The sequence below is a fragment of the Haliotis cracherodii genome, unplaced genomic scaffold (genome assembly GCF_022045235.1).
Source record: "Haliotis cracherodii isolate W230 unplaced genomic scaffold, xgHalCrac1.p SCAF_12, whole genome shotgun sequence".
Classification (NCBI taxonomy): Eukaryota; Metazoa; Mollusca; class Gastropoda; order Lepetellida; family Haliotidae; genus Haliotis; species Haliotis cracherodii.
Genome location: NW_027266267.1, coordinates 39,667,358 through 39,683,930, shown reverse-complemented (window position 1 = coordinate 39,683,930; position 16,573 = coordinate 39,667,358). Strand labels below are relative to the sequence as shown.

The 16,573-nt window shown below is 37.2% G+C and overlaps 1 protein-coding gene across 1 annotated transcript in view; it reads left to right on the top strand.

Moving 5' to 3' along the window:
* LOC139457891 (scavenger receptor cysteine-rich domain-containing protein DMBT1-like) overlaps positions 1–16,573 on the top strand; it is a 72,122-nt gene that overhangs the window by 14,017 nt on the left and 41,532 nt on the right. The window contains exons 2-3 of the mRNA XM_071239238.1: positions 3,214–3,380; positions 3,851–3,992. Coding sequence (XP_071095339.1) covers positions 3,214–3,380; positions 3,851–3,992 — 309 coding nt within the window. The remainder of the gene's footprint in view (positions 1–3,213; positions 3,381–3,850; positions 3,993–16,573) is intronic.

Here is a 16,573-nt window from a genome sequence, read left to right as displayed (position 1 = left end):
TCATTCAGAACATATAGCAAAACATTTCCATGTCCGTATTGTTGTCACTGCTGCCGGTGTCAGAAGATCACAATAAGTGACTCACTCATGGATTAATTGGTTGACGCTATGCTTTTGACATTGCTCACGGTTTTACTTTGTTCTAAAAACATATATGTAAATGGGTGGCTGCCTTCACGGCTGATTGAACAAAGATGTTTTGCCAAATGGATGGGCCAAGGCAGGACACATCCAACTTTACACAACCTGCAAAGCAATGTTTTGACTATTGCTCAAAGTATGTTATAAAAATTATTCAAAACATTTAATCTTTTAAATTTGTTAATGGTGGTAGAAAATCTAAACCTCATTTGGTATACCAGAAGTTGTTCTTATTCTGATGTCCGTCAATGCTGTTACAGGTTATAACATTTTAAGACATCAGTTATTCATGTTTTTACATTTGCAATAAATGTTTCAACACTCATCTGAAATGTCCGTTTCTGTTTAGGACACATGTCTCAAAGAAACATTTTAGCAGTTGAGTCACTGCACTGCATGGATTTTTATCCCCCGCCAGGCCAGAATGACCGAAGGCACATTATGTCGTGGCGCAGTCCGTCTGTCTGTCTGTCCGTCCGTCTGTCCGTCCCACAGAGGGTACTAAGCTTGTGAAACAACCTCCTCCTACGGTTTCTAAAGAATAACCCTGAAACTCTACACACAAGATGTCGACATGTTGATGATACGCATATCACAGCCCCGTTTCATTTCGACAAATTTTGACAGAGTTACTGCCCCTGTTTAACGGAGCTTCATTTGCCTAATTGTGAGAGAGGTACTAAGCTTGTGAAATCAACTCCTCCTCAAGCTTTTAGTGTATATCCCTGACACTCTACACACAAGATGTCGACATGTTGATGATACACATATTGCAGTCCGGTTTCATTTCGACAATTTGTGACAGACTTACTGCCCCTGTTTTACGGAGCTTCATTTGCCTAATTGTGAGAGAGGGTACTAAGCTTGTGAAATCAACTCCTCCTACAGTTAAAATCTGCACATGGTTAATATATCCATATCACACTCACGTTTCATTTGTTTTCATGTTGAGACAGTTACTGCCCTTGGTTTATGAAGCTCAGTTTGCACAACTGTAAGAGAGGGTACTGTTTTTGTGAACTCCTACGTGTTTCAGGGAATGTCCTGAAAAACACATGCCGCTCTACACAGAACATGTGTTATTGATACACATATCGCAGTCGTTAAAAATTTGATATATTTTAACAGAGTTACTACCCTGGTTTATGATCCTCATTTTTGTCAACTGATATAGGTACAACTTTGTCTCAGGTAACAACCATTATAAAACAATGCCATTTAGTCTCTCTTGTGAAAATGTCACAATATCTAAATATAGTTAGTTTCCTTGTCTAAGGCTTTTGTGGGTGAGCTACATCCTTATGGCATTCAGACTGGATTACTCCCAACAAAATGTTCTGCACAATTTGTTTCAAATGCAGTGCCATCTACTGTTGTTATTTCATAAAATACAAAGAAAATATAAACTCGTTTTAAAAATTCATGCGGGGGATGTTGTGCTCTCAGAGCACTCTTGTATTCAAATGTTTTAAAAAGGTCCAAGAATTAAAGTGGCGACCTTGACCTCATTTAGTCTACAGACCACACTATATCAATATAATATTTTCAAGGTCTCAGTGACCATTTTCAATGTTTTTCTTATATTTTGTACATATTTGGTGGTGAAGATGATTTAGAAACCTGTATAATTGATTTTTATGATGACTATTTAAATTAAAGAAACCTGAATTTCAATTTAGGAAAAGAAAACGTAAATGTTTCCGTTATGGTGATGTCAACCAATGCGTGTTACATACAATTCCCTCTCGTTAGTAGATTGTAGTAGTATCTACAGTAAACTACGTTATAACGAACTCGAAGGGACCACTAATTTGTGTTCGTTGTAGCCGTGGTTCGTTATATGCATATATACAGCATAACTACAGCAAATAGTCGGGACAAAAAAGTAAGTTCGTTATATCCGTCAGTTCGTTATAAACGTGTTCGTTTTAACCGTAGTTTACTGTACCTTCACAAATTGTGAGAGGTACATTACTAGGCATTCTAGAAACTAAGCTGTAATGCTGATATTAAATTCCCTGGTTATATCCAGATGTGATTTTGCGTAAGTGTGCAACAATTTAGAATCAGAATCAGCATTTAGTGTCAAAAGTTAACCAGGTCATAAACGGTACCTTTGTTACTTTGTTTAACATCACAAATACCAGTATGGTGCTAATCGAGGTTCATATTGAATCGTAATAAGCAGATCCTTGCACAACTAAGGGATGCAACTCTGCGAAACTACTCCTAGTGCCATAGGTCACCTGTTCTTCCATTTTTATAACAGTGTAATTATTGCAAAAGGTTATTCCTGGTCACTGCTAACAACATACATCTTATTGACTGTTCAGAGTTCCTTACTTGGTGAAGTAACTGATAAATTGTTGTTTAATTTCCGTCGAGTAAATTGACAGATTTTAGATATGACAGACATAATTTTTTTCTCATTTTGAGGCCATAGAACCATAATGTATCCACCATCTAGGTGCAACATCAGCATTGGTTTATGGTGCAACATATATGTTTACTTTAGAGGAGATAGTATCAGTAAACTTTTGTTCTTTGGTGATATAAGGACACATCCTTTCAGCAACAGTTACATTACCTTTCAACATTTACATTAAGCTTAAACTCTAGTTATGCATTGATTAGCAGAGAAAGATATCTTTCCACATTTTAAAGTGATGTTGTTACCTTTTGGATTAACTTTTTAACCTTTCCCTTATTCACAAACAACTGTCATTTTCTTGGATTTCAGTTTCTTGGATTTCTGTAATTTCTTGATCTAAGGCAATACTTTGCAAACAAGACATACACACAAGAGAACCGTGAAGATTCCGGGGAAGAATAGGTCTTCAGCAACCCATGCTTGCCGTAAAAGTTGACTATGCTTGTCGTAAAAGGCGACTAACGGGATCGGGTGGTCAGGCTCGCTGACTTGGTTGATGTTTATGATATTAATCACCTGATTGTCTGGTTCACACTCGTTTATTAACAGACCGCCGACATATAGCTGAAATATTGCTTAGTGCCGCGTTAAACAAGAAACAAACAAAACCATACACACAAGTCTTATTGTATCTACTTCAGGATGTGGAGGGCGCTACACTGGCTCGTCTGGCTCTATCTCCTCACCTAACTACCCTGGCAATTACAACTACAACCTGTTCTGTACCTACATCATTGATTCCGGAGAAACATTGATCACGCTCGTGTTTGAAGAGTTCATTACGCAGTCAGGATACGATGTTGTCAAGGTATGTATAGTTGTTATTTTGTTAAGACGTATACAAGATAGCGTGCGCTGTTTCTATAAGTCAATCAGAACCAAGAAGGAATAGAGCATGGAAGTATAATTGTACCAGTAGTGGTCAGTGACCTTGTCGATTTCACAGCTCGTGTGTTGATAGTGATGTTAAGCACACCACACGGAGGTCCATTTAAAAGATACCAAGAACTTGAGCTAAATGCAATGTACCAGAGTCCACAAATATTGTGTTCTGTCCCGTTTGCTTGAGATTGTCACGTAGAATTTGGTAGATGCATTGTGCGCTTTTTTCCCCCTCTACTGGAATAATTTTCGCCCGTTTTTTCGAGTATTGCTTCATCCATATGGCTAGAGAACCGTTTCATTGACATCTTGACAGATACCCAGCTGACGACATAAACCAATGGCATATTGGGGTGTCGGCAAAATGGGACTCACCCCTTCATTTATAAACTGCAGGTGTATGACGCCTCCAACAACCTCCTTGTCCATCTAAGTGGAAATAGAGGGGGCTACACTGTCCAGTCAGCCGTCTACTACCGTGTTGTGTTTACTACGGATAGTTGGACTGTCATGAAGGGATTTAAGGCTGTATGGACAGGTTTGTAGATATGTACTTATATTATATCTCGTTTACTTTTTACTTTCTTTCATGTCTTTTCATCATCACCTTGCAGCTGATGCTCGTTTGTTCACTGTACAAAAAGTCCAGCTATACACGCTTGTAAATGCTTTGTATTGATGAGATATACACAGCAAAACAACTTTGTAAAGATGATGTTTACGTACTAAATTGTTTTTCTTTGTATATGTTGGAGAAGAGAGATTATTGCCATGTATTGTTATATAATTGTTCTGTATGTCCAAGATGCAGTGTTTCTGAATCACCCAATGTTTAGTTTTACGTATTAGAAAAGGGGAAACAGGGGAAAATGAAGATGTTTAAATAGATGCTCTTTGGAACACAAAATTAATTCTAGACATATTGAAATGTTACTGATATTTTTTTACTCGTAATATTAGATGTCAGTATTCCGGTTATGAAAATGATTTAAACCACAAGAATATATATATATATATATATATATATATATATATATATATATATATATATATATATATATATACAAGAATTAGGTAAATGTTCATTCGGTGTACATGTAATATGTAATAAAATAATAAAGTCCACGTTAGTCCATCATATTCTTTATATCAGTTTTAGACATTGTGCTCTCGCTGTCTCATGACAGCTCTTCAGTGCAACTGATAATGACGTCATAAATTACAACTGTGACGTCATAATGTATTTACACACTCCAGTGACGACAACAAGTAATTTTACAATTGTAGGGAGACATTTGAATTAAATATACAGTATTTGTAAAGTAACAGTGCAACATTTACGATTGAAATGACAAATCTAATAATACATTCTAGAGTTCAATTTGGGTTTCATCAATTGGATAAACATTTGTCCTTTTTTCAGTCTCAGCTGCTTGTTACTTGTATACAATTTATGAAACGGAAAAATAGTAAATTTCCCGTTTCTGCAATCATCAATGTGTTTGCTGACACCTAAGCATCGAACATCAGGGTCTCTTATCTGCTGTTTGTGTACAGTGACTCTATCTTTTAATTCCATGCCGGTTTCACCGATGTAGTTTTCGCCGCATCCCGAACATGTCATAACATATACCACATCTTTGCTGCGGCAGTTCATGTCGGTTTTCACATTGAAACCCTTGCCGTACCTTACACGCATGGGCAACGCGTTACGCAACCCGTGTGCACCCCGTTGGTTACTCGTGTAGAGCCCGTCCTCCTCGGGTGTGATACCCGTGTGCAACGCGTTGAACACGGGTGTGCACCCCGTTCGTCACTCGTGTGCACATTCGTGTCACACTCATTAGAGGGGGAACAAACTTCTGACCAAAGGAGGATCCATGTTTAGCTGAACCTGGAGGTGCTAACAAGGAGATAACCTTTTGATTTCCTGAAGAAAAATGTTAATACACATTTTATTATATGTACTTGCTGATGTTTCATGTGATTTTGTTGGAAAATATGACTACTGTTGTGACTTCCACGTGATGTTTTGCGATGGTGTTAAGAGAATACATGATCCTGTTAAATGTTATTGCTGTTCAAATGCTTTTTTTGTGATTTGACATTAAACGTCTGTAGTACGACTTTCAGTGATCATGTATTACTTTATGATGATTGGGTGTCTTTGTGACGCTTGGAAAGGGCAGCATTTAATTAATAAGAGTAGGTTATATCATGGAGGATGCACTTGAGGTGGGGGTTCTACTAATTACCGTACCACAGGAAGAGACCTGTAGATGTGAGCGCGGGGTTGTGTGTAAGATGGCCGTTGCATAATGGCCGCCAGGAGTGGTAAACATTGCGCTAAAGCAGTGTTGTTGTTTATGGGCTTGTTGAATAAATTCCCATCGCTGCTGTCCATACATCTTCTACTTGATCCTTGATACATCATTCTGGCATTTACAATATATATTTATATATGTACATTCATGGTTTACTAGTCAGATCTTTTTGAGTATTTGTCAATTGTGTTGAGCTTACAAGCAATAATTGTAATTTGTGGTGACATATATATATAAAACGTCTCATTTAAAACATGAAGTAAGTACGATAGTAAATAATAATATTCAAATCGCATTAAAATACAATGATAACAAGATTCATATGTAACCCCTAAAAGCTGTGTTCCACATCCATAGCCAGGAGGAAAGCTGCTGACTAAACAAAAGGAAGAAGCTTGCCCTTACATATATGTAGAGACATCATCTGAATATGACTATATATGCAAATGTTACGATACTGTACCTATCTTCACGAATTATTAAAAAAATGGGCATAAAGTTCACGGAGACGAAGGCTATAGATACAATACTATATTTCATTTTTTAGATGATAAAGTACATCATTTGATAATAAATTAAGTTATTGATATCTAAAAACCGATTTGCCATATTAATAAACATTTCATGATAAAACAGAATCAAATGTGTGTTATAAATTCATTCTTTAGTATCCATAAATGAATGATTAGTACCATATAACGAATAAATAGTAAAAAAACGCCCTATATATTGTTCTTTGTTGATTGTATTAAGTAACGCGATTGCATTACAGGTATAGTGTTAATTGCTAGTCTTGTTTCTGCACCATCATTTCTTTCATCTTATAAAAAACTGTTTAAAGAAAGGCAACTTATAATTACCCAGGTAATAATACTTAGCCGACCTGCGTTTATTTATATCTCTGTCATTATTATCGTTAACATGTGTCTACTTTTAATTGTATATACTTATGCCATACATCGTACTGATTAAGGAATGACACATCATCGTGAGATATATGTACTCCATACACATGCAGCACAACGGTGCTTTGATTCTATAGCACAGAAAATCGTTACCCCGAGTTACTGTGTTATAATTCACCCCTTGTTTTCAGACGTGTCATTCAGACAAATGAGTCAGGTGTGACAGTTATCACAATCTCACCGGTTATAAAGATTTGATACATGTCGACTGCCTAATTTATATCATCCAACATCATTCTTCCAACTTTTTCAGTTTGTAGACAGTAATTAGCAGTGTCTTTAGTGTAAAAAGTACGTACTACTAACAGCTTCAGTAGCAGAGCTATTAGTGATGTCATTTGATTGTGACGTCATGGTAACCAATGACGTCACAATGGTCTGCAAAGCATTGTGATGCAATTTCATTGCAGCAATATCTACAATATAGAATGTGTCTATCGGTCCTTACTCACATTTATCAACACAACGCATGGGTTATACTCACATATGTTTGATAGCGTTCAGTCCATCGCTCAAACAAGACAGGCTAGACTCGTCACAGAGTGAGTTTGGATTAACGCCGCTATTAACAGTATTCCAGTTATATCTCGGCGTGTCAGCTTAATGTGGGAGGAAAGCCCCAAGTGATGCAGGTCGCAGACATTTACCACTTCGGTGAAACCCACGACCACGGGTATGGTCCTGACAAACCTAGAAACATAATCGGGGCGTACCGGGATTCGAACCCACAATCATAGGTTTCTGGCGTGCCCAAGTGACGCAACTCTGCACAGTGAATCCCGGCGCCTTAAACGTCTGGGCCACCCGTGCCCCCGAAATGGAACCGACATTTAACAGATCACTGTACAGTCCTAAACCGGACTAAATCCAGAGATTCGGCCACATACCCCAATGCATATTGACAAACTGACAATGGATAATAAAACAATCATTTTATGACATTGAAAACTTCTTTATTGATTTTGTCTCTGTAAACAGGGTTTTAAAATGTACCTAATTTATATCATGCATGAACGCGAAAATGTCCTTCCCTTGCAATGTATTCCTTGTTTTTTACACATTTGTTTCCAGGCATCTACATACAACGATAACGTTCACAATATCTATACACATAACCATAGAATGAAAAACACTTACATGGTCAATATCGGATTCACACATAGACTGTGACTTTGTGGCATTTCTAGGAGATGCTAGGCGTTGACGATTTAAGAGATGCAAAGTAATGAAATTGATACATGACTAATAAAAACATGGTTTTTATCCTCTACTAAATGAAAGTCACATTCATTACATATAGTTGTGTTACATAGAAGTTGTGAAGAGATATGCGAAATTTACACATTGCTTTAACTAATCGTTTGTCTCTGAGTACTGTTATGTATAATTCGGGTTGCAGAAGAGATTTTATATCAGCATAATGCACTAAAAATAGATGACCCTAAACTGTGGTACCATGATTGAAAATAAATATCTCTTAAGCATCTTCTAAATTCAGATAAAAACATGTTCTTTTCATCAACATCTTGGAATAACCACACATACGCAAAACCGCTACTAAATAACATTTGCCTCACATACGATGCCCAATTGACTTTTTCATTCTCATCTAATACTGTAAGCATAACATAACATAACATAAAATGACGTCAAGTTACAACCAGAATAGCTTTGTTTGATGCAAATTTACCCACATTAAGAACACGTTTAAAATAGCATGGTTGTATCTTTCTAATTGAATCATAATATTTAATACCCCACATTTCTGAACCATACATCAATATTGCAGATATTTTACTGTCAAATATTTTACAAGCAGTCGAGAAATCTATAAATCTGTTATTACTAAACAAATGAAAAACTGGCCCTATTGCCTTCCGTGCTTGCAAGGCAAGGGTTTCACATGCTTTGGACCATATTAACCGTGAGGAGAAGATTATTCCAAGATATTTATAGTACGTTACCGTCTTTATCTTCACATTATCAAGTGTCCATGCTTCATACGTATACAATAACATTTAAGATTTACACACAATCCCCATTTCAAACAATATATATTCAGCTGTCTATGCAAGCCCCGAACAGTATACGAGAAAAGTACAATGTTATCGGCAAATAAGAGTAACATCAGATCTTGAATATTTTGGGTAACAAATATACCATGATAGCAATACATTTCCAAAACAAGCTCTTTAATAAAGAATATAAATAAGACAGGGCTCAAAACGTAGCCTTGTCTTACCTCACTAGTGTGGTTAAAAAAAGAAGTTTTAAAGCAACCAATCTTTACACCTGCTTTTACAGATGCATACATACTTTTTAACAAATTGTACATTTTACCATGGCATTCTTTTTGTAGGAGTAAATATACCATTTTCTTACTGTCAACATAATCAAATGCCTTTCTAAAATCAATTAATGAACAATAAAATCAGCCTTTTGGCCTACATGGATGTTTGGAATATAATGCATGCAGCATAAAGATATGAACAGTGGTAGAATATTGAGAACGAGAACACCTGCTTGGGATTCTGAAATAAGCTCATTTACCGCTGTCCAAATTCTAAGGCGGTTTTCTAGAAAAGACGTAAAAACCTTCCCTAATATGTTCATAAGAGAAATGCCCCGTTGGTATTTAGGATCCATTTTAACTCCACTTTTGTATAATGGTATTATCATCCCTAGATTCCACACCTCAGGAAAAACCCCGCTATCAAGAACTTTGTTAAATAACTAGACTAGAAGTTGTAGAAAATAATTATTAGAAAGTTTTAAAAATTCAGGCAGTATACTGTCCTCTCCTGGTGCTTTCCCCAACTTTAAGTCTGCAATAGTGTCCTGGATTTCTTCCTTAGTAATACGACTATATAACAATTCGTCAGTAAATTGCAATTCGTTACAATCGTGACATGAATGGCTTTCAATAAAACGTGAAACGGATTGATCAAACAGCAAATGATCAGTTCATTGATCCAGGTTTAACACATTCTCAAAATAGGAATACCACACTTCTGGGGCTAATAGATGATTTCAGGCGGTATACCGTCCTCTCCTGGTTTTTTCCCTAACTTTAAGTCCACAATAGTGTCCTGGATTTCTTTCTCAGTAATACGACTAGAAACAAATGCTTAAAATATGAATACCACACTTCTGGAGAAATAGATGATTTGCCTTTATCACTATAGAGAAGGTGTTTTAATGATTTCCAAAACTGTTTACAGTTACTCTGGGAGGCGGCATCTTTTATATCATCAGCTGTTTTACTGTCATAGAAACTCTTATTTTGCTTACAGCAATGTTTAAAGGTGGATTTGGCCGATATACAATCATTGATGTTCTTTTCGCACTTAAATTTCCTTAACTTATATAGACATTTGTACTTTTCGGCCTTGCAATTTATACATTCTTTATCAAACCATGGTGGTTTATTATCTGTGCTCTGTGCAAAATTGTAGCTGTCATAACCAACTTGTGAGCAACAATGTCTAAATAATTCAGTTAATTTAACTACTGCAGCATTGACATCCTCAGTTAATAACATTACATATTCTTCCGTCATCAAACTCAAAGAGTTGGTTGAAATTAAGATAACAAACTTCAAGTGGGAATCAACTCGCAGTCTAAATCTTGAGATTCTCTCAACAGGAATATTCACTAAATTACAATCCAAACTTTGAAAAGCAAAAATGTTTTCCAACTTACATTCCAGTGGCAAATGATCAGACTCAGTTCGCAACAATGCAGTCATATCATGGTGATTAGTAAATAAGGCAGTACTAATGATAAAATAGTCAACAACACTAGTTCCTATATTTAAAATAAAAGTAAGGTTACTTGGAGTGTTGCCGTTTGTATGACCATTAAAACTATGCATATTCATGGCTTTGCACAAAGCAAGAAGTTGTTTTCCAAAATTGTTTACTACATTATCACAAGATAATCTTGGTTTAACAAACGAATCTTCATGATATAATTCTTCATCAACATAGGTACATATTTGGGGTCATCGTCCGGAATACAATCTGGTTCAGAGGCTGTTCTAGCATTAAAATCTCCATATATGATAAACGAAGAATCAACTACATATTCATGTTTTAACTCTTCAATCCTCCGAATTGTCATACTCTGTCGACCCTGCCAGGTGTATATAGAGGAATGCAAGAAACATTGGATAAGACAAATTAACATTAAGTAATTGAAAAATGACACAATTTCCCCAGTTACATTTAATCTGTTTTAAATATGATTTTAATGCTTTGCTTATACAAACATAAATTTCCCCAGATAATCGTCCACGGTTCTGCCGACGTTTTGCCTCTGATGTAAAACACTGATAATCATCAAAAGTTTTACATAACAGATTTTGTGCATCACAACACATTGTCTCTAAGAAACCCAATATATCAAAACTTGTAGAAAAAGATACAAAATCATTGCAGGAGAGAGTAGATCGCAGACCATTTACGTTCCAAGTGCAAATTGATAAAATGTTTTTGTGGACAGTAGCAAAGGTAGATGCTTTCACGCATGTTATTTAGGTATCTTGGTATAATGTTTACCCACACAATGAACTTCAAGAAAAGTGTCTCGGACTTAACATCACGTGCAAAGAGAGCCTTAATCAATGTAATGTAATGTCTGTCTCGCAGAAAGTAGGAGCTTTTACACTGAATATATTTTTTAAATTCTTTGATGCCCAAATCAAACCAATCCTGTTATATGGACCAGAAGTATGGGGATTTCGGCGATACGATAGATTCGAAAAGCTACTTCTTATTTGTTGGTCCATCAACACCCGATTCCATGGTCTATGGCGAGTGTTGCAGATACCAGTCATTCATCAACTCCCAAATTAGATGCTTGAAATACTGGTTTAATATTCTTGGAATGCATGAATGCTGAATCCCCAAACTTGCTTATAATATACTTGTACATTTAGACGACATGGTGATCACATAAAAGAATCCTTTTGTTTTCTCATGGCTACGGGTTTGTATGGTTAAACCAAACAGTTTGTGATGTTAAACTCTTTTTGAAACAATTTCGTGAACAATCTATATGTTTTACCAGGAATGGCATTCCACTTTAGAAAACACTTCAAGGTACAATGTATGCCTTTCATAGAACTTTTAAGAGTCCTATTCAACCAGGTAAATACTTATCTACATTAACATCAAGAGCCCTTTGACGTCCACTTATGAAGGAAGAAAAATGTCCACTGAAAAGTCGAAGAGGTTGTGCTCATTTTGTCAATCAGCTATAGAAAATGAAATTCATTTTACTTTTGTATGTCCTTATTATTGTGATCTAAGAAACAAGTTCATAACAGAACGCCATCTGTCAAATTATCCTGTACCTGCTTTTATTTCTCTTCTTTTTTCAAATGATGCTGCTGTCATATTACAAACTGGCAATATATGTTAAAAATTTAATTTCCCTCAGAAACAAATTGTTAAACACGAGTACATAACCAAATATGTAAAAGTACCTATTTGTAACTCTTCTTATTATATAGGCCGAGGCTTTACATGCTATCTTTGACTTTGACACATGTCATAGTGTACTGAAGATTCACAACGCCCTAAAAATATACTTCATAACAAATAATCACATCCATAGATATGTAAGGATGAAATCATCTATGTATACAAGGTCACTCAGAAGATAGCAAAGCTATAAAGCATGACTCATATATGTACTTTTAAGAATGCAGTTTGTTAAAATATCTGTATGCCTGCATCAGTATACATGTATGATTGTATTATACACAAAATTACAATCCGACCCTGTGAGGAGCATAGTGGCTGCAGCAAATGCTGATTTTACGGTATGATGACTATGGTGACTTCATCCAAATACAAACTTTCCATCTCAAGGAAAATCGGGTGGGGTAGCAAACAGGCATACTCATGTAATACTCATACTATATAGCTATGAGCACTTCATATTACACATAAACAACATAGATACCTGTAAACAAACATACACGTACATGTATACAAATATGCATTCACTCATTCTGAAATAAAGGGTATAGAGTGGGATAAGATATATAGTGCTTGAATTACTGGATGTCTTAACTATTTACAAACTCACTGACCTATGAATTATTTGATATTTACTACTTAGATGTTGAAGGACGACAAAATAGAGACAATTTATGGATAACAACGTCTTTATTTACTGTAAAGGTGACGTTTCTGCATACATCCTTATATTTTTGTCAAACAAGGCTGAATAAAGAACGTGGTACAGAATATACTCAACAACAAAAGTTCCTTTGACACCACTATTTAGTGTATTTTTCAAACAAGTAAAGCTTGGTTTTCAATATCGTAGTACATGTATGGAATCGAGTCACAAAAACGCAACTGCAACAAACCGTACGTCGCCGCCTCAGATGTGCATGGATTGTCGCCAGAAGACCCGCCAGACGTCCCATTTTGATAGGAAACCACCGTCAAGCACGTCTACAGTGGTGCAGACAGCGTCTTCCTGGACGGCCATGCAGTGGGGACAAGTTCTATTCACTGACGAGTCTCGTTTTCACCTCAGCCACCCCATGGACGGATTCTAGTGTACCGACGTCGAGGTGAACGTTACGTCTATCATTGTTATTCTTCGACTTGTTCAGGAATCTCTTCAACAAAACAACGTGAATGTCATCCCCTTGCCGGCTCGCTCCCCAGATCTCTCACCAATCGAGCACATGTGGGATGAGACGGATCGGCGCCTTCGACGTCAACCACGTGTTCCACAGACACTCCTGGAACTTCGAAACATGCTCCAGCAGATATGTAGAGATATCCCACAGGACTTTGTGTGACGCCTGGTCCATTCCATGAGACAAAGATGTGTTGCTTGCATAGCAACCAGAGGTGGACATACACGCTATTGATTTGTAAATTGACATTTTGGCATGTTCATGTGGGTTTTTTTTAAATCACGCATTTTCTGAAGTCAGTATGGCAAATTAAACCATTTGAACGCTTACAGGAGTCCTTTATCTCTTTCAAACCGAAATTTTTCAGATTTGGTAAAAAACATAACTTTGGATTAAATCTTGTTCAATGTCAAAGGAACTTTTGTTGCTCAGTATATATAGAGTAGGCGGACGACTAACAGCAATTGCATACATCAGAGAGATTAACGTGAGTAGGTTAAACAATGACAACAGAAGGATAATACTGAAACATGATGGACAGAGAACACATGATGAGGAAGCCAATAAGACAATAAGCCAATTACGCAGGATTATGTGTACATAGATGGGGTAATTATTGCTTTATGAGTTCAAAGTTGGCGGATGGGATGAACTAGCCTTGATCTCTGTTGATTGATGGCTTGTGGTGGCGAATGTGGACTGCTTCTGTTCGTTTGAGAAGTTATGGAGGTTATTGGAGAGGATTTGGACTTCTTTTTTTTCCAGTTGATGTTGTGATTTGGACAGTTGGTAAAATTGTCTGATTTGATGGTTATAATATGGTGCTCTTTGATTCTGGGTTTGATGTTTGATGGGGCGGGATGTTTCACCTACGTAGGATTGTCCACAGTTCAATTTTATAAACTACTCCTTAAGGTTCTTAGCATTTGGTGTTTCTGTCGTTAGCTCCTGATAGTGTATTGAGGGAGGTGGAACTGGTGAAGTAGGTTTCAATATTATACACCGCCTTTACACTGATTTTACTGCTCATTAAGACTTAGAACCCATCAAGTGTGAGAAGCGACAGTAATTATTGCTTCATTAACTTTCTCTTCCGGAATGTCTCAGGCATCAAATACAAGTTAACAGATAATGAACTATGTCAACAAATTTGATATAATTGGAGTCACCAAAACTTGGTAAAGAAGCAACTACAGCAATATATTAAATGGTGTAGAAATTGTTTATATACTCTTCAAAAAACGAAAATTGACACCGACTTTCAAAATGTAATATAATGTGATTGTTTCAAAATAGGACACAGAAACCATAATAGAAACACTGTTTGAAGATCAATGTACACAATGTTCAAAACATTAATCGTGTCACCTAGACAGACACACATACACGATACAGTTAATGTCACAGGGGTACAGAAAATGTCAGTATCGGTTGTGCCCACCACGTGCATCAATCGCAATATGCGGTCGAGCGTTGTCCTGCTGGTACTGTCCGCCATGAAGGTTGACGTGAGGAAGAACGTAAGGCTGTAGGATCATGTCTCTGTAACACATACCTGTCAATGCATCTGTCACATGCACGAGAGGCGTCCTACCACCGTGATGAATTCCGGCCCATACCATGACACTCCCGCCGCCAAATAGGACAACCTGCTGCACACATTTTGGGGCGTAACGTTCACCCCGACGTCTGTAGACACGTGCGCGCCCATTAGCACGTTTGAGTAGGAAACAGGACTCGTCAGTAAACAGTACATTTCTCCACCTTGCACATGCCCATCTAACCCTCTGTTGGCACCAAAGCAGACGGTCCGCCAGATGACGTGGGGTCAATACATGACGTCGAACAGGCCTTCGTGCAAAAAGTCCGGCCTCCCTCAGTCTTTTGCGTACCGTTTGATCTGATATGCTGCATACCCAGGGATCTGTGTGGTTGTAGACGTTGCTGTGGTAGTGCCGTCTCGGAGGTGTCGCATCCGGATGTATCGATCTTGTGCTTGGGTTGTCATCCTTGGTCTTCCTGATCTTGGTCTGTCGTCAACTCTGTTGGTGTTGTTGTATCGTGTCCACAGTGCGGAGATTGTCCGTCTGGATACGCCAAAGTGCCTGGCCACTTCTTGTTGAGTTGCTCCAGCTTGTAATCTTCCAATTTCGTTGTTCCGTTGAGCTGCATTCAGTCTTGGTATTCTGTCACCGCCTCTATTGCCGTTATAAGGACTGTAAGAACTGCCGTTGATGTGGATTTTTATACCCATTCAACAGGGGGGCCTGCATGCCTAAATGCAGTATCCTGTGCTGCCCGTTTATTACAGGCGGTTGCGTTTGGATGAAGCTGTAAAATTGATCCCCAAACGCTACGTTTATGTGCTTTTCATGTGTTTTCTGTTTGACTTATTTGGTTCTCATTTAATGTACTTATTTAAGATATTTGGCAAAAAGTGGTTTTACATCTATATCAAGTTTCTTTTTTTGAGGAGTATATATATATTTTGATAATTCCTTGCTCGGCCGTCAATCTGGCATATTATATTCACGTGTATATATCCATCCTGAGCGATCTAGCTGGTATAACATTTTATCTGTTGATTGTGAAAAAGGCATCACTATATTTTATTTCAAAACAGATTATTGGACATTTTATCAGAATAAAGAGATGCTATATTGTAATTTGTGTTGGAGACTGTAACGCCAGAACAGGAACGAAGCCTGATTTTGTAGAAGATGACATTAAGCTGGGATTTAATGTGCGATTACTTTAGTTTAAATCCTTTCTCAAGTGAAAACAATGTAAACAACTTTGGTAAAGGTTTGTTAGAGTTGAGCTCGTCATGCAACATTCATGTCATGAACGGAAGATCAGGAACTGACCGTGAAATTGGGGATGATACATTAATGGGCAAAATGGGGCAAGCGTAATTGATTATATAATTACGTTTGCGGGGCAGTGTTTGAGCTTGCCTAATGACTTTTCTATTCAATCACGTACAGAGTCACCTCATCTTCCGCTCACCCTGAAGCTAAAAGCTTGGGAAGCCTGCGGAAATGTAAATAACACTGGTATCAATCAAAAATCATTTAGATATAAATTGGACTATAAAAAGTTAGAATTATTTAGGGAAAAAATGCTGTCCCATCATATACAAGAATTACTTGATGATTCTGTTGAT